At 39.4% G+C, this 21039-nt stretch overlaps 1 protein-coding gene across 2 annotated transcripts in view; it reads left to right on the top strand.

The window, feature by feature from the left end:
• The first annotated feature begins 8361 nt into the window (after positions 1-8361).
• Positions 8362-21039, top strand: part of EPHX4 (epoxide hydrolase 4) — a 35128-nt gene continuing 22450 nt past the window's right edge. Inside the window, exons 1-4 of one of the 2 annotated variants that reach the window (XM_068966382.1) lie at positions 8362-8592; positions 10713-10798; positions 18340-18497; positions 20117-20245. In XM_068966382.1, coding sequence (XP_068822483.1) covers positions 8362-8592; positions 10713-10798; positions 18340-18497; positions 20117-20245 — 604 coding nt within the window. Of the gene's footprint in view, positions 8593-10712; positions 10799-18339; positions 18498-20116; positions 20246-21039 lie in introns of those variants that run through there. The other variant, XM_068966383.1, reaches the window with a different exon arrangement.

Below are 21039 nucleotides of genomic sequence, written 5' to 3'. Positions count from 1 at the left end.
ACATGACATAAGCACTGGCTTACCTGAGGTCAGTTCAGTCGCTCAGTCGTGTCCAACTCTTTGCGACCCCATCAATCGCAGCACGCCAGGCCTCCCCGTCCATCACCAACTCCCGGAGTTCACTCAAACTCATGTCCAAGTCGGTGATGCCATCCAGCCATCTCATCCTCTGTCATCCCCTTCTCCTCCTGCCCCCAATCCCTCCCAGCATCAGGGTCTTTTCCAGTGAGTCAACTCTTTGCATGAAGTGGCCAAAGTATTGGAGTTTCAGCTTTAGCATCAGTCCTTCCAAAGAAATCCCACGGCTGATCTCCTTTAGAATGGACTGGTTGGATCTCCTTGCAGTCCAAGGGACTCTCAAGAGTCTTCTCCAACACCACAGTTCAAAAGCATCAATTCTTCAGCACTCAGCTTTCTTCACAGTCCAACTCTTACATGACCACTGGAAAAACCATAGCCTTGACTAGACTGACCTTTGTTGGCAAAGTTATGTCTCTGCTTTTTAATATGTTATCTACATTGGTCATAACTTTCCTTCCAAGGAGTAAGTGTCTTTTAATACCACCAAATGCTACATAACCTGGCAACAACAATAACAGATCATCTGAAAGTTGTAACAAATTGCTAAAGTCTGGGTGTGTGCTAGCTTGAGAATATAAAACCTTTGGGAGCACAACAGAAATTTGTAATCACTTTCAGGCTCTTCTCCACAGACCTCCTCAGTACTTACAGAAAAGATTTAGGAGGGGACAGGACAGGATGAGGGTTCTGAGTAAGCCATCCTCTTGATGCAGGCCTAGAAGAGCAGAGCAGCAGATGCAGGAAAAGCACAAAGACTGCCCAGAACCTTTTCCCCCATTTTCCCTAAAAATTATAAAGCTTAAGCTTCTGGAGGAAGACTAGCAAACTCTTAACAATTTTAGGGCATATATGAAGACCCCCTGCAACCGGTGGAAAGGAAATAGAATTAAAACTTGAAATCTTGGGAGATGTGCAGGAACTCCATTGTGGGTTCAGACCATTAGAGATATCCTATCACTGAGGGCAGGGAAGGATCATTGAGAAGGCATCACTGATATCCAAAGACATAGTACCTGCTGACGTGGCTTAATTATAGGACAGCAGAGAATGCTCCTCACTTCCCTGCACTTCTTACCATTAGGATAAAATGCATTCAGTAACAAGTAAAAGCAGTCTACTGCAAACAGAGGTGCAAGAGCACAGAGTATAACACTAAGCATAAAGACTTAAAGGCAAGCATGTAGCAGCTGTCGAGAAAAAAGTCACTGGCAAACCAAGATCTATCCTCATGGTACCACCAGAGACTATTAAAAATCTGCGGTGTGCTTAGGATAACTGTAGCAACAATAAAATTCAATTCCAGCTCAACTTCTGCCTAGATTGATTTCACCTCCACAGTTAAGGCTAGCAAAAGAAAAAACTGTCCATTTCCAAGCTTAAATATATATATATACTTTTGTCTCTTGCTTTATACAAAATGTCTTTCAACAAAAAATTATGAGGCATTAAAAAGAAGCAAGGAAAAAAAAATCCTACTGTTAAGAGACAAAGCAATCAACAGAATCAGACTTAAAGATGACACACAGTTGACTATCAGAAAATTTTAAATGACTATTATTATTACAAGCTGTAGAGGAAAAATAGACAATGTGTTGATCAGATAGGTAATTTCAATAGAAATTATAGGAAAAAGAAAACACAAGTGCTAGAAAATAAAAAACATGGTAATAGTTACGAGGAATGACTTTGAAGGCCTCATCAATAGAATCAACACAGCCAAGGAAAGAATCAGTGAAGCTGAGTTTAGATTAAAAGAAATTACTCAAACAAAAAAGCAAAGAACCTAAAAAAGTGGTGCATGGTAGGACCAACACAACAGAATATCCAAAAGCTGTCGGGCAATATTAAAGTCTAACATATGTCTAAATGGAATCTCAGAAAGAGACGAGAGAATGGGAATGGAGAAATATTTGAAGGGACATCAGCTGAGAATTCTCTAAAATTAATTTGTATTGAGAAAAAAGAAAAATTAGTTTTTCCTTCTCTTTAGTAGAGAAAAACCCTCAGCTCTTCCTGCTGTGTGTCTAATCACCAAATGTGTGTGGGATTCCCTACAAATGAACAATTCTCTGTGACCTCATCTAGGTGTCCTATAATTTAACTCAATTCTTAATGTATTGATATCCACCTGGAGATAGTATCAGATCCCATGGCTCAGTCCCACAAGACTGATACACATTTCAGATGCCAATCATAAGTAGCAGATCCCTACATTACCCACAGCTTGTCTGAGGTAGACAAATGAGATTCCCATGGATTCAGATATTTGCTAGAGCAGCTATAGAACTCAAGGACACATTTATGTTTACCAGTCTATTAAAGGCTATAGTAAAGGACACAAATGAAGAACCAGATGATGAGACACACAGGGCAAGGTCTGGCAGGGCCCCAAGCACAGTAGTTTCTGTCCCTGTGGAATTGGAGGTGCATCACCTTCCTGTACGGAGATATGTTCACCAACCTGGAAGTTCCCCAAACGCCTTCATCACAGAGGCACGATCAGTTATTAGCTCCATTTCCAGTCTCTTTCCCCTTTGGAGGAGGGAGGTAGAGCTGAAAATTCCAAGCTTTTAATCACATTTTGATCTTTCTGGTGACCAGCCCCCACCTGGAGCCATTCCGGAGCCCACTCAGAATGTCCTCATTAAAACAAAAGATCCTCCTGGGGCTCTTATCACTAGAAGTTTACAAGGGTTTTAAGAGCCCTGTGTCAGATATGAGTCAGAAACCAAATATTAGACTAACACATGCTCTTAGTGCTCTTATCACTTAGAAAATTACAAGGGTTTCAGGTTCTATCTGTCAGGAACCAAAGGCAAAGACCAATATATTAATGTATTTTCTATTGTCTAACATAATGACAGGCTCAAAAGCACAAATCAAGAAGCTCAGAGAATGCTAAATAAGATTAAAAAAAAAAAACACTAGATATATCATATTTAAACTGCTGAAAAAATCTTGAGGCACCCAAAGGAAAAATAACACAATAGAGAGGAAAGAAGAAAAGAATACAGCAAACTTACAAATTTCATCAGGAATTATAAAAATCATGAGTGGAGTAACGTCTTTAAAGTTCTAAAACAAAACCCTGTCAACTAGAATTCTGTATCTATTGGAAATGTTATCAAAATTGAAAGAGAAATACTTTTTCAAGCAAACAAAAAGTGAAAGAATTTATTGCCAGCAGACCTTCACTACAACAAATGTTAAAGGAGGTTCTTCTGGTAAAAGGGATGTGATTCTAGAGGTCTCACCTGTATCTGTACAATGAATGAAGAACACCAGATATGGCATTTGTTGTCGTTCAGTCACTAACTCATGTCTGACTCTGTGGCCCCATGGACTGTAGCATGCCAGGCTCCTCTGTACTCCACTACCTCCCAGAGTTTGCTCAATTTTAGTCCACTGAGTCAGTGATGCCATCTAACCATCTCTCATCCTCTGCTGCCCCCTTCTTCTTTTCCCTTCAATGAAAGTAATTATTAAATTCATTTTTATTGTTTATAAATGCTCCAAAAGGTAACTGGCTAAAGCAAAACTGGTAGCACTGACAGAAGAGAAATGGGCAAGTCCACCATTACAGACAGATTTCACCATTCTTCTCTCAGCATTTGATAGAACAGTAGGCAGAAAGTCAGTAAAGATCTAATGGTCCTGAACAACACTGCTAACCATCTTTAACTAACTGACATTAATGTTACACTCTCACTAAAAACAGCAGAATACACTTTTCAAATGCAGTTGGAACATTCACCAAATAGACTATATTTAGAGGGATAAAGCAAACCTTGACAAATTTACATGAATACATAGTTCATAAGCTGCTGCTGCTAAGTTGCTTCAGTTGTGTCCGACTCTGTGCGACCCCATAGATGGCAGCCCACCAGGCTCCCCCATCCCTGGGATTCTCCAGGCAAGAACACTGGAGTGGGTTGTCATTTCCTTCTCCAATGCATCACACCAGATTTAAAGTAGAAATTAATACTAAAAAGATATCTGCAAAATATTTGGAAATTAAGCTTTTCTAAATAACCCATCTTAAAAGAGAAAAATCACAAGAATAATTAGAACGTATTTTGAATTGTATGAAAGTTAAAATGCAACACATTAAAATTTATGGGATGCAGTGAAAGTGGCATTTAGAGGAGAATAAATTCAGTGTTTATGTTAAAACAGAAGAAAAATCTCAAATCAGTTACTGAAGTTTCTACTTTAAGAAACTAGAAAAATCAAATCTAAAGCAGAAGAAAGAATAGGAAGAGGAGAAATCATTTACATTTAAATTTAAATGAAATCTTAAGCAAAAAAAAAAAAAGGGAGAGAGAGAGAAATCAAGGAAACCAAAGGCTGTTTCTTTTTTAAAAAAAGACAATAAAATTGATAAGCCCTCTATCCAGACCTCCCATATAAAAATGAGAAGATGCAAATTGCAAATGTCAAGTGTGAAAGAGAATATTACAGATACACACACACACACAGATCTGCAGACATTCAAGAAATAACAAGGACATATTATGAAGAACTCTATGGCCAGTGATTCAACAACTTACAAGAAATGGATAAAACTCTTAAAAAATACAAACTGTCAAAGAGGAAATAGATCGTATGAATAGTTCTGTAAGTATTAAGTAAATTGAATTGTATTTTAAACCCTTTAAAAAAGAATTTAAACAATAATAACAACTCTAGGCCTACATGCTTTTTTGCAGAATTCTACCAAACATTTAAGGAACAAATAATACCAATTTTATATACATTATTCCATAATATAAGAAAAATATAGATGCAAAAATCATCAACCAAATATTAGCAAGCTGATTTCAGCAATATATTAAAAATACACTATTTCATGATCAACTGGGATTTATCCTGGGAATGAATGACTGGTCCAACACAAAAAATTTATAGATAACCACATCAGTAGATTAAAAAGGAAAAATTATGATTATCTCCAGAGAAACAGAAAAACCTTCTACAAAATTCAACCCCCATTGTGGGGAGAAGAAAAAGAAAAAAACCTCTCAGAAACTAGATATAAAAAGGAACTTCCTCAATATGATAAATAGCATCTTAAAAAAAAAAATCTTCAGGGAATTCGCTGGTGGTCCAGTGGTTAGGACTCCCCGCTTTCACTGCTAAGCGTGCAGGTTCAATCCCTGGTCCCAGTACTAAGATCCCAAAAACTGTGCAGCATGGGAAAAAAAAACAACTTAAGCTAATAGTATGCTTAATAGTACATAACTGATTTCCCCTTATGACTGAGAACAAAGTAAAAATTAACTATTTCTACTCAGTATTGTATTGGAGGTCCTAGTTAGTGTAATAAGTGAAGAAAAAAGGCAAACATATTGGAAAGGAAGAAATAAAACTGTCTCTATTCACAAATGACATGATGATCTATATAGAACATCCCAAAGAATTTTTCAAAAAGCTACCAGCACTAAAAAGTAAATTTAGCAAGGTCCAGGATCTAAGACAAAAAAAAAAAAATCATGTAAGTACCTAGAATTGAAAAAATAACATTTATAATAATGTATTTTTAAAAAGAAATACTTAGCTATAAATCTTACAAAATACATCCAGTATCTGTATGTTTAAAACTATGAAACACTGATAAAATAAATCAAAGAAGATTCTAAATAACTGGAGAGATGTATGTATATGGGAATCCTGGCGAGCTGCAGTCCCTGAGGCTGCAAAGAGTAGGATATCACTTAGCAACTGAACAACAATGTTCTGAATAACTCAATATTGTTAAAATATTAGTTATCTCAAAATTGATTAACAGATTCAATGGATTCCAATCAACAATTTTTGTCAAAATTGACAAGCTAATACTAAAATCTGTATGGAAAAGTAACTAGCCAAAACAATTTTGATAAAGAAGAACAAAGCTGAAGGACTCATACCACATGAGTCGTAGACTTACTATATTACTTTACTACTTTTGACAAGTGCATATTGGGATTTCCCTGACAATCATACCTGTCCCCCAATGCAGGGAGCACAGACCAGGTTACTAAAACCCTGCATGGCTCATCGCACAGCCACAAAAAAGGCAAGTGTATACTGCAGAAGAAGACTCTTGAGAGTCCCTTGGCCTGCAAGGAGATCCAACCAGTCCATTCTGAAGGAGATCAACCCTAGGATTTCCTTGGAAGGAATGATGCTAAAGCTGAAACTCCAGTACTTTGGCCACCTCATGCGAAGAGTTGACTCACTGGAAAAGACTCTGATGCTGGGAGGGATTGGGGGCAGGAGGAGAAGGGGACGACAGAGGATGAGATGGCTGGATGGCATCACTGACTCGATGGACGTGAGTCTGAGTGAACTCCGGGAGTTGGTGATGGACAGGGAGGCCTGGCGTGCTGCGATTCATGGGGTCGCAAAGAGTCGGACACGACTGAGCGACTGAACTGAACTGACTGATACTGCAGAAAATACAGACATATAGATCAATGAAACAGACTAGAGGGTTCAAATATAGTCCCACATATAAAGTGATTTTCAACAGAGGTGCAAAGGCAATTTAATAGACGAAGAATATTCTTTTCAACAAATGATACCAAAATAATTGGATATCTACATGGGAAACATCAATGTCAACCCATACTTTGCATCTTATGCAAAAATTAACTCAAAATGAATTATAGACCTAAATACAAAACATAAAATAAATTTTTTAGAAGGAAACACAGGTTGGGGGGGCACTTGCTGACCTTAACTTAGGTAGAGATTTCTCACATGCAAGACCAAAACTACTACATATAAAAGAAAAGTGATAAATAGGATAAAATCAAACTTAAGAAATTGTGCTCTTCAGAAGTCCTTAAAAATGAAAAGATAGACTGGGAAAATATTTGCAAATCACATGATGTATGATAAAGCATTTGTATCCAAAATACATAAGGAACTTTCAAACTCAGTAAGAAAATAAGCAACTCACTTTTCCAAAAAGTCAGTAAAAGATTTGGACAGCTGCTTTGATAAGAATAATATATTCAAGTGGCACGCAAGTATATAAAGATTCCCAACATTATTATTATTGGGGAAATGTGAATACAAATTTCAATGAGATACCACATTACACAACTCTTAGAATGGCTAAAATCAGGAATTTTTTTTTTAACACTATTAAGTGCTCTCAAGAATAGGACCTAACAATAACTCTCACACATTGCTAGTGTGAATTAAACTTGCAGCCACTCTGGAAACCAGTTTGATAGTTTCCTATAAAGTTAAATGCATACCTACCTGACCCAGCAATCCCACTTCAAAGTGTTAACCCAAGTGAAACGAAAACTTACATCTTCCCACCAAAAACTTTACATCAGTGACTTTATTCATAACCACCAAAAACTGGGAAAAAACTCAAATATACCTCAACTGTGAACTGTTCCATAAGCAAGTATGGTACATCCATCTAACAAAGGACGAATAATAATAATAATAAAACAATATATGTAACAATATAGTTGAGTCTCAGATACATCATGCTAAAAGAAAGAAGCCAGAAGCTAGAAGTTGAATACTACATGATTCTATTTACACAATCTTCTTGTAAAGGAAAAAACCAGAGGGACAGAAAAAAGACCAGGGATTGCCAGAGGCTTGAATTTATAACCAGACACCTAGCTGGTCAGATAACGACTCAGAACCTACTTGGAGAATAGCAACACCTTCAGATGAGCTTTGGGAATGAATAAAGAAATGTCTTTCGGGTGGTATGAAAATCGTTTACTGCTCCCCCTCCCCCATGCGCCCCATAATTCCACGATCCAGAAAGAAGGCCTTAAATTGGGGGACGGAGGCGGGGGAAGCAAGAAGAGGATATGAACACTGGTCAAAATGAATGGCTCTTCCTCCCACAGTATCTAGGATGGATTGGGAAAGTCTCACCTTCATTTCCCCCACAGTTTATCTGTTTTGAAATGGGGCTTTACTCCTCGCGGAGGAAGGTCGGCTCTCCACCCTTGCCTATCCGGTGCGGACCTCGCAGCGCTTGGGGCCCGCGGGGCGCCGCTCCGGGGCTGGGCGCGGCCGTCCCGAGCGCTCACCGTGAGGGTGGCAGCCCGGGGCCGTGACAACGGACCCGAGCCGGGCGCTGCAGCACGGGGACCCGCGGGGAGGCGTGCGCGGGGCAGGCGACCGCGGACCGGCTGGCGGGTCTGACGCACCGCCGCGCTCGCAGTCTCGCTCAGACTCCAGAGTGCGCGCCGCTGCTTCCCGTGCCTCAGAAGCGTCGCGCTGCGTTGCTGGCCGCGCCGCTGCCGCCGCCCGATGGCGAAGCTGCGGGATTGCCTGCCCCGCCTGATGGTCACGATCCGATCCCTGCTCTTCTGGTGCCTGGTCTACTTCTACTGTGGGCTCTGCGCCTCCATCTACCTGCTCAAACTTTTGTGGAGCATCTGCAAGGGACCCACGCAGACCTTCCGGCGGGTCGCTCGGGAACACCCCCCCGCGTGCTTGAACGACCCCTCTCTGGGTACCCACTGCTACGTGAGGATCAAGGTGAAGGCGGGCGCGGGCCCGGCGCTATCGCGAGGGAACGTGACGGGCGTGAGAGCAGAGCTGATCCTTGCATGACGCCCAGCCCACCGTGCCCTAGCGTTCTCGCGGCTAGTAGGGCGCGCTGCAGGGACGGAGAAGATGCCCGGGGGTTGCTAGAGGGGCGAGGTGCCACGGGAGAGGGTCAGGGGGTTGTGTGTGTCGTTATGGTCCTTGCGTGTGTGTGTGTGTGAGAGAGTCTAATAATCTGGGTCCTGTTATTACTGTCCCCTACTCCTCCACCGCAACAACCTTCTCCAACTGTAAGGGGAAGCGGTCGTCTGTCACCTTTTTGCCCTTTAGAGCTCAGATAAGCTGTAGGGAATTGTTTCTGGTGGCGCCCTACTGTCTCAGGGGACGGTCCTTGCCCAAATTTTAGAGATTGGAACAGTAAATAGAATAAGTCATTGCAAATCAGGAGCTTATTCAGATCAGCAGAATGGAGCATTCACAGATGACCTAAGCAACATCAAACAATAAATAAATGGTGCATGTTTGTGGAGAAGGAAGCAGCGCTATGATGCCAGAGACCAAAGGAATGGCACAAAAAGTAAACGTCAACTATTCATGCAGACTCGTTAACTGCCCATGCTTGTCCCAAGCTTTCTTACAGCCCACGATTATTCTATTTCCTGAGGCTCCAGGTGGTGAAGGGAGATGGCTTTTTGTGATGCACCCTACAAGTCTGACTCACTGGCCTTTCAAAAATAGCCCCCATGAAGGGATAGTTTTGTCACCAGGTCTGGGGTTCCTGTTAAGAGCTAGATTGCCCTGCAGCTCAGACCACAGAAGTGCATGTCCTTTTTTACCCTGCAGTTGACATGAGATTTAAATGAGTCAATATTTGTAAAAAACAAATAAGCTAAAACCAAAAATCTTATAACAGTGCCTGGTACATAGTAAAATGAAATGAAATATTTATTCACTAAATCCAGTCAAGTTCCTACAGCCTTTCATCTTCCAAGACTCACCACCAATAAAAGAAGTTATTGAACTTCCAGGAAGGCATTCTGCAGTAGAGGGTAGAAGTCAGAGTTGTTATGTTCATCCTACCTGAGGGGGAAAATCAGTTTAAGAATCATTCGGAATTCATCACAATGACTCTCTTCTGACTTTGGCCACTTAAAGAGTTTCCCCAGACACCTAGAACCAAGGAATAGAAAGAGCGTTGTCCTGGGCAGTAGGACAAGATGGAGGTTCTAGCCACAGTCCTGCTCCCAACCATCTTAATGACCTGTAGTAACATCTTTGGACCTCAGTTTCTAACACTGCAAAAATGATAGGGTTGAACAAGATGAGCTTTAAGATTTTTTTCATGTCTGGAAACCCAATTACTTGGGTTATCTGATGTAAAACCCGGTCAGTCTCTGGGTTTTGGTTCTTGTTTTTTTACCTTACTTCCTTCTGAGTTTTTGTGTTTCTTTCTTGCCCCACTTTCCTTTCTTCTATTTGCTTTGTATTTGCTATATTTCTGTCTCATTTCTATGATTTTTGTTTCCCTTGGGCAATCTTGTCTCCCATATGCAGAGCAAAGGTTTGAGCACTCAGAGCATTCGGCTGTTAGACATGCACTGACATCACATGAGGAGCAGGCAGCCAGGGGAACTGTGCATGCAACTCTCAACTGAAAATAATGTGGGAGGGAGAGAACTAAAAATAAGGAAAGGAGGTGTGAATTATATAACTGATGGCACAGCTCTTGACGGGCAAGCTGAGAAAAATATATGACTAGGAGGTAAATAATGGCAGGAATATAAATACAGATCAGAATTATTTACTTGCCCTGCAGAATTTGAGTGAGATGAAGTGTGACACATCACTAAGAAAATTATGACTGTTTCAGAAGCTCATAATATAGATAAATTGACGTTGTAAATAGAAGATAATGTCAACAAAAGCGAATCTGTTAATTTACCCCGCTGATAAACAGTGGTTATTTTTTCTTTCTGAAAATTAATAATACTTATTTTATCTCTTGATATTAAAAATAATGCAAGTGAAATTTTTTAATGGAATGGAAATTGTACTTTTATAGTCAACACAAAGCGTCACTGGAATCTCATGCACTCTATTTCCTACTGCAGGATTCGGGGTTAAGATTTCATTATGTTGCTGCTGGAGAAAGAGGCAAACCACTTATGCTGCTGCTTCATGGATTTCCAGAATTCTGGTAAACTTAACAATAACTTTTTCTTTGCACTAAAGATTTGGCTTACCATAGTGTCATTTTCTTGTAGTGATTTTTAATAGACCCCATGCTATGATCAAGTGCTGGCCTAGAGTTATTACTCCTAAGTGTTCCTCCGTCACAAGAATGATATTCCTTCTGTTTTAAAGAAACATGCATATTGTTATCCTAAATTTATTTATTTTTGAGAATTAAAACAAGTATCATTTAGTGTTTCAAATTTTTGAAACAGTCAATTGCAAAACAGTTTTTAACTTTTTATTTTATATTGTAATACAGCCAGTTAACAATGTTGTGATAGCTTCAGGTGGACAGCAAAGGGACTCAACTACACATACACATACATCCATTCTCCCCCAAACTCCTCTCCCATCCAGGCTGCCACATAACATTGAGCAGAGTTCCCTGCACTGTACAGTAGGACTTTGTTAGTTATCTATTTTAAATATAGCAGTGTGGCTCAATGTTGTGTGGCAGCCTGGATAGGAGGGGAACTTAGGGAAGAATGAATACACGTATATGTATGACAGTCCCTTCATTTTTCACCTGCAACTATCACAATATTGTTAAAGACTAAATTAGTATAGCAGTGTGTACATATCGATCCCAAACTCCCTGACTATCCCTTCTCTCTATTTTTCCCCCTTGGCAATCATAAACCAGTTTTTATAGTACCTACTGATGGACATGAGTTTGAGCAAGCTCCAGGAGATAGTGATGGACAGGGAAGCCTGGCATGCTGCAATCCATGGGGATGCAAAGAGTCAGACATGACTGAGTGACTGAGCTGAACTGTGGACAAAATGCAACACTGGGTGGTAAAGGAGGTTCGAAAGAAACCAAAGAATTAGAATGCCTGTTACCTGGCAGCCTTTGGTAAGGCTTGGGTGAGGGGAAGGCAGGAGGAGAAGAGGGCTCATAGAAACTGAAAAAGGACTCTTTCCTATGTACATAGTAACAGGCTCAGATGAATTCAGGACAAATTAAGGATCAGAATATTTCATCTGGAGAAAAAACCTATAACCAAAAATACACAGTTGCTAGTTACCTACAGGAAAATACTCGGTTCCCCTTTGAACTCCACAGAACCAAATAAGTACAGATGAAACAACACATGATGAAACTTTAAAAAAATGAGTAGCTTTTAAAAGATGGTAGATATTAAGGTGGTAAAAAGAAAATCAGATTTTTGCTAGCTTAGGGTTATGATCTTGGAATGGAAAAATGGACCAAAAAATTATATTCTCTAAACTGACTTAAATGTAGAATGTGTGGTATGTTTTTAAAGTTCTAGGACAATGCCCTGTCCCCAAATTTCTCCTTTACTTTTGCTCTTAACACCTAGAATTCCACATTACATATTCCTCACTTCCTTTAGAATTTTAAAGATTTTGTGTGATCTGAATTCCTAATTTAAAATGCATCTAGCTCTGAAAAAATATTTAGTTAATACTTTTAGAGTAAAAGGCCTTTATTATAAATACTTTGAGATTGCTAGTGCACCAGGAAGTGTTAGGCATTGAAGAAGAGAATGGAGGAGGGCAAAACCCCATCTAGCCCATCATTTTTCTAGAGCAAAAAGTCTATGACATGCAAGCATGCTAAGTCACTTCAGTCGTGTCTGACTCTTTGCAACCTCATGGATGGTTGCCCGCCAGGCTCCTCTGTCCATGGGATTCTCTAGGCAGGAATACTGGAGTGGGTTGCCCTGCCCTCCTCCAGGGGATCTTCCCGACCCAGAGACAGAACCTTTGTCTCTTACATCTCCTGCATTGCAGGCAGGTTCTTTACCACTGGCACCACCTGGGAAGACCCTAGGACATGACTGGCTTACAAATAAAATGTTAGTCTAAAGTATTAATCAAATCTGCATAAAGTGATGTGGGCAGTGAATTGGCTCAGCCGCTTAGTTGCTGAGACTTCTGTTTGTGTAAGTCATACCCTAAAGCAAGATCTCTATGTTGACATTTTGTCTTTCCTTCCAAATTACCACTGTTACTCGTTATGCAATCTAGTCAATTCCATTCATGAGCTCTATTCAGGAAGAAGTCAGTTCAAATCAGAATTTAGGATAACGGTGTTTTGATTAAACCACTTCAATCTCTCTCTCTTAGACTTTACTTTTTCTGTCCCCCAAAGCCCTTTCTCTTACACTTTTCCCCTTTTATGCTTGCGTGCTCAGTCTCTCAGTCGTGTTCAACTCTTTGCAACCCTGTGGACTGTAGCCCACCAGGCTCCTCTGTCCATGGAGTTCTCCAGTCAAGAATACTGGAGTTTGTTGTCATTTCCTTCGCCAGGGGATCCTCCTAACCCAGAGATCAAATCCACATCTCTGGGGATTCCTACGTGGGCAGGCAGATCCTTTACCCGTGAGCCACCTGGGAGGCCCTCCTTTTATTTTTTTTAGAGCCAAAAAGCTTTGGCATTTTGAACCAATTTCAATTTATATTGCCCATGTAAATATCCCTTTATTAATCAAGTTTTGCCTAAATGCACATGAGTTTATAATATTACAGATCAAGCAGGTCAGATTATTTGATATAGTGAAAACAAAATAATCATAAACTGGCAATGTATGTAAAAATGCTTTTTAAACAGAAAATCATTATACAAATATAAGGTATTATTTGCATTTATCATCATTAACTAAGAATAGCAGTTGAGAATTGGTGAAATTTAATATATACTATTAGATGTTACACAGAAACAATAAAATTCTGGGTCTTCTTAAAATATAGAGGAAACATCAAACAACGTACAGATCTAAATTAGTGCCAAATAAGGCTGTCACAGATGATTTTCTCCCCCTCTATCTGCACCTCTATTTGCATTGCTTTTAAAAATATTTTGAGCTGATGCAAGCAGTTTCTGGCAATAACACCAGCTGTATGGGACACACTCGTCATTACTCAAGTGCTGAGGCAAGTAAAGGCTCTTCATGAATACAGCTGAGCACGGAGCCTGATGACTGTGGCTTTTTCTCCATTGTAAAAGGGAAGAGTATATTCTGCATCTCAAAGAAGCTAGCCTGGTAAACTAGGAGCCCTCCTTGTGTTAAGAATAGCTAAGAAAGAAGTTGCTTTTTCTGAAGTGTCCTCTGCTTGAGCTTCCCAGGTGACTCAGTGGTAAAGAATCTGCCTGCAATGCAGGAGACTCAGGTTCTGGCTGGGGAAGGTCCCCTGGAGAGAGAAATGGCAACCCACTCCAGTATTCTTGCTTGGGAAATTCCATGGACAGAGGAGCCTGGTGGGCTACAATCCATGGGTTAGCAAAGACTCAGACACGACTGAGCAACTAAACAAAGCAACTGGGTGGGGGAGGAGGGGAACAGTGTGGATGAAAATAGCTAGTTTTGTTTATTTATAATATTTTCAAGAGTTACTGATTTTATGTTTCATTTTTGTATCAAGGGGGTTATTTTGTTTAATTCATGTGAATGACAAGCTCATCAGTCTATCACTGGGGTGATTTCTTTTTCAGTTTAGAGTTGTGTAAATCAAATATGCTTTATTTATGAACTCTAGGAAGATTACATTTAAAAATTATTTTGTAATTTATTAAGATAGCAGTTGCAGCCTTTAAATATTCCTAGAAATGTTTAAGATATTGTTTGGCTCCACTCATTGATAATAGAAATAGTTGGATTTATTTGGAAGGCAATTTAAATTATTAATAGCATAATAACATATGCAGGTATTATGTTTACATTAAATGTAAAATGCTATAAAATTGTACACATTATTTTGAGTCAAATTTCTACCTTGACATCTCTACTTAAATGAATTCTAAACAAAGACACAGGTACTTAGGATATTAAAACAATGCACATTTTAGTAGAAATTGAATATAAATTCTCCAAGAGGAATCTGGGAACTTTAGTTCAGAGTTGTCTCAAGGTTTGAACTGGGACAGAGTTTTACTAAACAACTGGTATTTCTAGCACTATCATAATTCAGTGCTTTCGTTTTTCCATTGTTTCACTCAGTCAACAAATCTTTATTGAGCACCTTCACATCTGCCAGGCAATTCAAGGAGCTCACAGTCAAGTGGAAATGCCAGGCACTCACAGATTAGTAAAAAGCACATGCCCAGTACACTGAAAAGTGTGCAGACAAATGGAAGAATATGGGAGGGGCCACCCAACCCACCTGTGAAGGAGGGAACCTGGGAAGTCTCCAAGAAGAGAAGATGCCCAGCAAGAGGAGTTCAGTGAGGGGTGAAGGACAGGGGTTGTGGGGAGTAGGGAAATGCTGAGGAGCCATGATGTTTCAGAAAAAGGAAATTATGTAAACAAAGTCATAAAAACAAGACCCATGTTTATTCACTGCAAGCAGATAAGTGCTGCAGGGGCAGCATAGCATGGATTCTCAGGCCAGACCACCTGGGTTTGGATCCTGGCTCTGCTATTTGCTAACTCTGTGACTTTCAGCACGTCCACAAACCTTGGTTTCTTCATCTGTAAAATGGGGATAATAATAGTACTTACTTTATACTACTATTTTGAAGATCAACATCACTATATGTGAAGCACTTAGAATTGTGTGCCTGGCCTGTAATAAGACAGATATAGATGTTAGCCCTTTTTTTATTATATAGCAAATGATAGAGGGTATAAGGTAGTCAAGCTGGAAGATTAGGAAGGTCAAATCTTAGAGGTTTTATCTGCCAAAATAAAGTGCTTGGGCTTCATGTTGTGAGTAACTGAGAGTCAAGAAAGAGTTTGTGTTTTTATTACGTCACTCTGGTTTTATAGAAGATAGAGCCAAGGGGAATGAAACAGACACAATTAGACCAATCGATGGCTGCTGCATAAATGGATGCCCGGATGAAGGTAATGATATCAGGGATGGATAGGAAAAGTGATTCAGTTCAGTTCAGTTCAGTCATTCAGTCATGTCCGACTCTTTGCGACCCCATGAATCGCAGCACGCCAGGCCTCCCTGTCTATCACCATCTCCCGGAGTTCACTCAAACTCACGTCCATCGAGTCGGTGATGCCATCCAGCCATCTCATCCTCTGTTGTCCCCTTCTCCTCCTGCCCCCAATCCCTCCCAGCATCAGAGTCTTTTCCAGTGAGTCAACTCTTCGCATGAGGTGGCCAAAGTACTGGAGTTTCAGCTTCCAAAGAACACCCAAGTAAATATTAACATTTAAGAGGTTAAATTTACCGAACTTTATTGATTGGGTATGAAGGATTATAAAGAAGAATTAGGCTTCAGTTACAAAGACATTTAAAAAAATCAATTCAAAATATTAAGTAAGGCTATGAGAAAATAGGTGCACGAGTGGTTCAGTGGTAGAATTCTCGCCGGCCACATGGGGGGCCCAGGTTCGATTCCTGGCCCATGCAGTCACAGCTCCCCTTTAGGGCTTCCCTGGAGGCTCAGAGAGTAAAGAATCGGCTTGCAATGCAGGAGACTGGGAGTACAAACTCCTGGAGATGGTGAGGGACAGGGAAGCCTGGCGGGCCGCAGTCCATGGGGTCACAAAGCATCAGGCAAGACTGGGCAACTGAACAACAACAACAACATGGAAAAATAAAATCACATGTGTTGACAGCTGAGTATCTTTTAAGGAATCAAACTGCTTCTGTTGTTTATTACAACCCAGAGAGATTATCAAGATTGTTAAGAAAGACACTTTTGTTAAAGTTTTCAAATCCATGTTCATTGGCAATGCTTTTGCAGATTTTCACAAATCATAGATATCCTAGTAACAGACCAAAGACTCTATCTATCCATTCATGAATCCTAATGTGTGTCTGACACCTTTCCTGATAATCTAGCTGTTGATGTAAAGTGGTCGATTTGTTTCTTCCTTCTCATTGTTTTGTGTTATTTTACATTGCAGTCTCCCTTCATTATTGGTTTATAATCTCAGATCACTCTGTTCTCCTTCCTATTATGCTCCAAAAATCTTTCCAGACAATGATCTACCATTTGTCTTTGTCAGATAATTTTATACTGTGTTCCCATGAACAGATGTGCACGTAGATGCTTTCAATGCATATTCTGAGTTCTATAACACAGGGAGTCACTTTGAAAAATCCAAGTCTCTTTTTCTGTTTGTTATCCATAATGTTTTTGCTTCTTAGAGGAAGGAACTCTCTTGGAGCTCTGTGTTTCAATTAATTCTGCAGTTTTATTATCAAGCATACGGGGAACACCTGGTCTAGCAAGCTTCCAGGACCTGGCTATCACTGTGGCCATTCTAATTGATCAGTGCCTGGGCCATTTTGGTTGTTAAATGTTTTTAACCACACACTTGCATGTCGTTTTAGTTCGGGATCTTCTCCTTCGAAGAATTTTGTTTTAGCAAGCAGAGGTTTATCTTTTTTCTTTTCTTTAAATTTCATTTATTTATTTTTGGCTGCGCTGTGTCTTCATTGCTACGCGTAGGCTTTCTTTAGTTGTTGTGAACGGGGGCTGCTCCCTGGTTGTGGTGTTGGGGCCTCTCATTGTGGTGGCTTCTCTTATTGTGGAACACGGGCTTAGTTGCCCCTCAGCATGTGGAATCTCCCCAGACCAAGGATTGAACCTGTGTCTCCAACACTGACAGGCAGATTCTTTTTTTTAATATAAATTTATTTAATTGGAGGCTAATTACTTTACAATATTGTAGTGGTTTTTTCATACATTGACATGAATCCACCATGGGTGTACATGTGTTCCCCATCCTGAACCCCCCTCCCACCTCCATCCCCATCCCATCCCTCTGGGTCATCCTAGTGCACCAGCCCCAAGGACCCTGTCTCATTTACCACTGGCTCTCCAGGGATGTCTCAGAGATTTATCTTAAGTAGTTGTTTTATTGGAGAAGGCAGTGGCACCCCACTCCAGCACTCTTGCCTGGAGAATCCCAGGGACGGGGGAGCCTGGTGGGCTGTTGTCTACGGGGTCGCACAGAGTCGGACACGACTGAAGCGACTTAGCAGCAGCAGTAGCAGTAGAAGCGACTTAGCAGCAGCAGCAGCAGTTGTTTTATTGGATTCTTCCAATTATCATCTTTTTAAAAATCATCAGACTTTTTCATCCATGAGTAACTGTTTTTATGAATGAAAACACTGAGTCCTATTTGACATGTAGCAAGCTGAGTAAAATGCCCCTTCTAGGAAAATACACTTTCGTCTTGCAAGTTTTTTGAAAGAATCAAATGGTACAATATACAGAAGCACTTATAGGCACAAACTAAGTGATAGTGGTAAGCATTATTTAAGCAAAGCTTAGGAAATTGACTTCTTAGGTACATTTCTTAAGGTTTTAGTATCTGGTATTTTGTAGTTTCAGTAAATCCTTGCCCTTTGTTACATTCCCACTGGAGCTGGTTAAAAAAAAAAAAGAAAGTCAATTTCAATAATGTGAGTGCTTTCTTTTCAAACAGGTTTTTTCTTTCCTGCCCACACATGGCTACATAACCTTTCTCAAAAATGAGAAGCTACTTACAGTTTTCCACTTAGACAATCTGTAATGGTAATCTTTATATTCGTTACTGTGGTATTTTTAACATATCTTATTTTCTGCAGGTATTCTTGGCGTCACCAACTAAGGGAATTTAAAAGTGAGTATAGAGTTGTAGCACTGGATTTGAGAGGCTATGGAGAAACAGATGCTCCTGTTCATCGAGAGAATTATAAATTGGACTGTCTAATTACAGACATAAAGGATATTTTAGACTCATTAGGTAGGTTTTAAACAAATAGTATTAATTATTTTTAATGGACTGACATTCAACAAATTGTGAATTGATAACCTCATTTCTCGGGAGCGTGCTTCCATTTACCTGAGCTGTTATCTGGATCCTGTCATTTGGTGTATATCTATAGAAGGAATTTAAAATAATACATCCAGAATAACTATTCAGTTACCATCCAAAGTGACTCTCAAAATTTGTTTTTAAAAATTGACTTAATGTATACTATTTATTATTTTCAGAACTAATTATTAGAAATTTGATTCTTGTTCTCAGAAAGTTTATTTCTTCAGAACCCACACTTAAATATTCATTTAAACATATTGTTAGATGCAGAAACACTTGCATTATCTTTTATTGATCAGTTAGTGCCACAATAATATTGTGTAACAAACCACCCCAATCTCAGTGACATACAGTCAAAGGCATTCATTCCTGTGCTGGATCTACAGGTCAACCTTAGGCTGAACTCTTCTGGGTCTTAGCCTCAGGCCACAGGTCCAGCTAGGACTGACTTCTCAGAGTGAATTGGGTTGCAGCCCCAGCTAAAGGAGAGAAGCTACCTGGGGGAAGCTCTTCTTCTCACTGTGGTTGAAGTGGCAAGAGGATGAGCCCCATAGCAAAACACATTTCAAGTTTCTGGTCACTGCTCATTGGTCAAAGCAAGTCACATGACTGAGCCCCCAGATCAAGTTATACAGCCACCAAGAAACCAAAGCAAATCACACTGCCAAGTCTAATATGAAATGGATAGTAAAAAAACTTCCCTGGTGGTCCAGTGGATAAGACTCCATGCTTCCACTGTGGGAAGCATGGGTTCTATCCCTGCTGGGGGAACTAAGATCCTGAATGCCTCAGGCCGAAAAAGGGGGGAGGGGTTGGTGGTAAAGTATACTACCTCTGTGCATTGGGAAGAGGGGAAGAAGGAGTAAATATTTTTTAGCAATAATCTAATCCACTACATCCCTTTTGACTAAAACCCAGTGTGTTTATAGAGCCAGTATAGTGAGAAACTCATGAAATCAAAGACCCATTTCTACAAGAGTCTAATGAGAGCATAGATCAGGTCAGTATTTTCAGAGGAAAAAAAAATGGATGCAGTCAGGGGGTGTCAATGCAGCATTGTAATTTAGTGTGATTACAATAAAATCAGAGACACTGATTTCCAACAGCCATATATCATATTTTGTGGTAATTCAGTTAGACTTGGCCTAATTTTGTCATCATGCAATTTTCTAGTCAAGTCAATATGTAATCTTGCTTATGACCTAGGTATGTGTAGTCTTTACCATGGTTTTCCAAACTCAGGTTTATGTAACCAGAGCTGAACTATTTCAGATTTTTTCTTTAAGTATAAATTCCCAAGAGAAGTTCTCAATCTTTATGTCTATAATGGACCTAGGCATCTAAATTTTTGAAAAAAAAAAAACTACACTAGTAGATTCAGACATACAGGTTTTGGAAACACCAAACTCAATATCTGCAGAAAGTACATAATTATGGTAGGAGAGTAGAAAGGTTAGTTTTAGAAACATATCTAGTACATATGCGGTAATGATGCACCCACCTGTTTCTTTTCAGTGATGTCAACATTCATTTCTCGACTACAGGGTATAGCAAATGTGTTCTTATTGGCCATGACTGGGGAGGCATGATTGCTTGGCTGATTGCCATCTGTTATCCAGAAATGGTGATGAAGCTTATTGTTATTAACTTCCCTCATCCAAATGTATTTACAGGTGAGTTTAAATTTCCATTAAGACATCTTTGATAGTATGACAACTCACTGTTGTCACTGACACTTTGGATTAAAAACAGTAAAAGTCAATTAATGTAATATTTTTTAAATTAAGTGACTAAACTATGATATTAGCACACAATAATATCAGTTATCTTGGCTTTAAATGTTCCTGAAGAGTCAAAGGAAGTATAGCTTTATATTTACTTGCATAATCTTATTTTTTTAGAAGACATTTTATTGCTAACTTGGGGAGAGTTAAAGGAAAAATGCAGTAACATTACTTTGACAGTAAAGAATCTTGACAGCCTAGAAATAAATTTTCCTCTTGCTTGACTGCTTTGAATATCAAGAATGGCAGCATTCTTTAAAGCAGCAGTTCTCAAATTTTTGGTCTCCTTTATACTTTTAAAAATTATTGAAGACCCCACTGAGCATTTATTTATATGAGTTATACCCATATGCATTGACTGTATTAGAAATTAAAAATGAGAAATTTCTAAATGTTTATGTATTCATTCATTAAAAAATACTTAATCCAGTACATATTAACATGTATAACATTTTACTGAAAACTAACTACATCTTCCAAAACAAAATTTTAGAGAGAAGAGTGTCATTATTTTACATTTTTGCAAACCTCTTTAATTTTTGGCTTAATAGAAGACAGCTGGATTCTCAGATCTGCTTCTACATTCAATCTGTTGCAAATGTTTGAATTGAAGTATATGAAGAAATCTGGCCTCACACAGATTTGTAATTGGAAAAGGGAGGAGTATTTTAATAACCTTTTCA

The sequence above is a fragment of the Capricornis sumatraensis genome, chromosome 2, assembly GCF_032405125.1.
Source record: "Capricornis sumatraensis isolate serow.1 chromosome 2, serow.2, whole genome shotgun sequence".
Lineage (NCBI taxonomy): Eukaryota > Metazoa > Chordata > Mammalia > Artiodactyla > Bovidae > Capricornis > Capricornis sumatraensis.
Note: the sequence above shows the minus strand (reverse complement) of the source record. Positions and strands in the feature narration are given on the sequence as shown.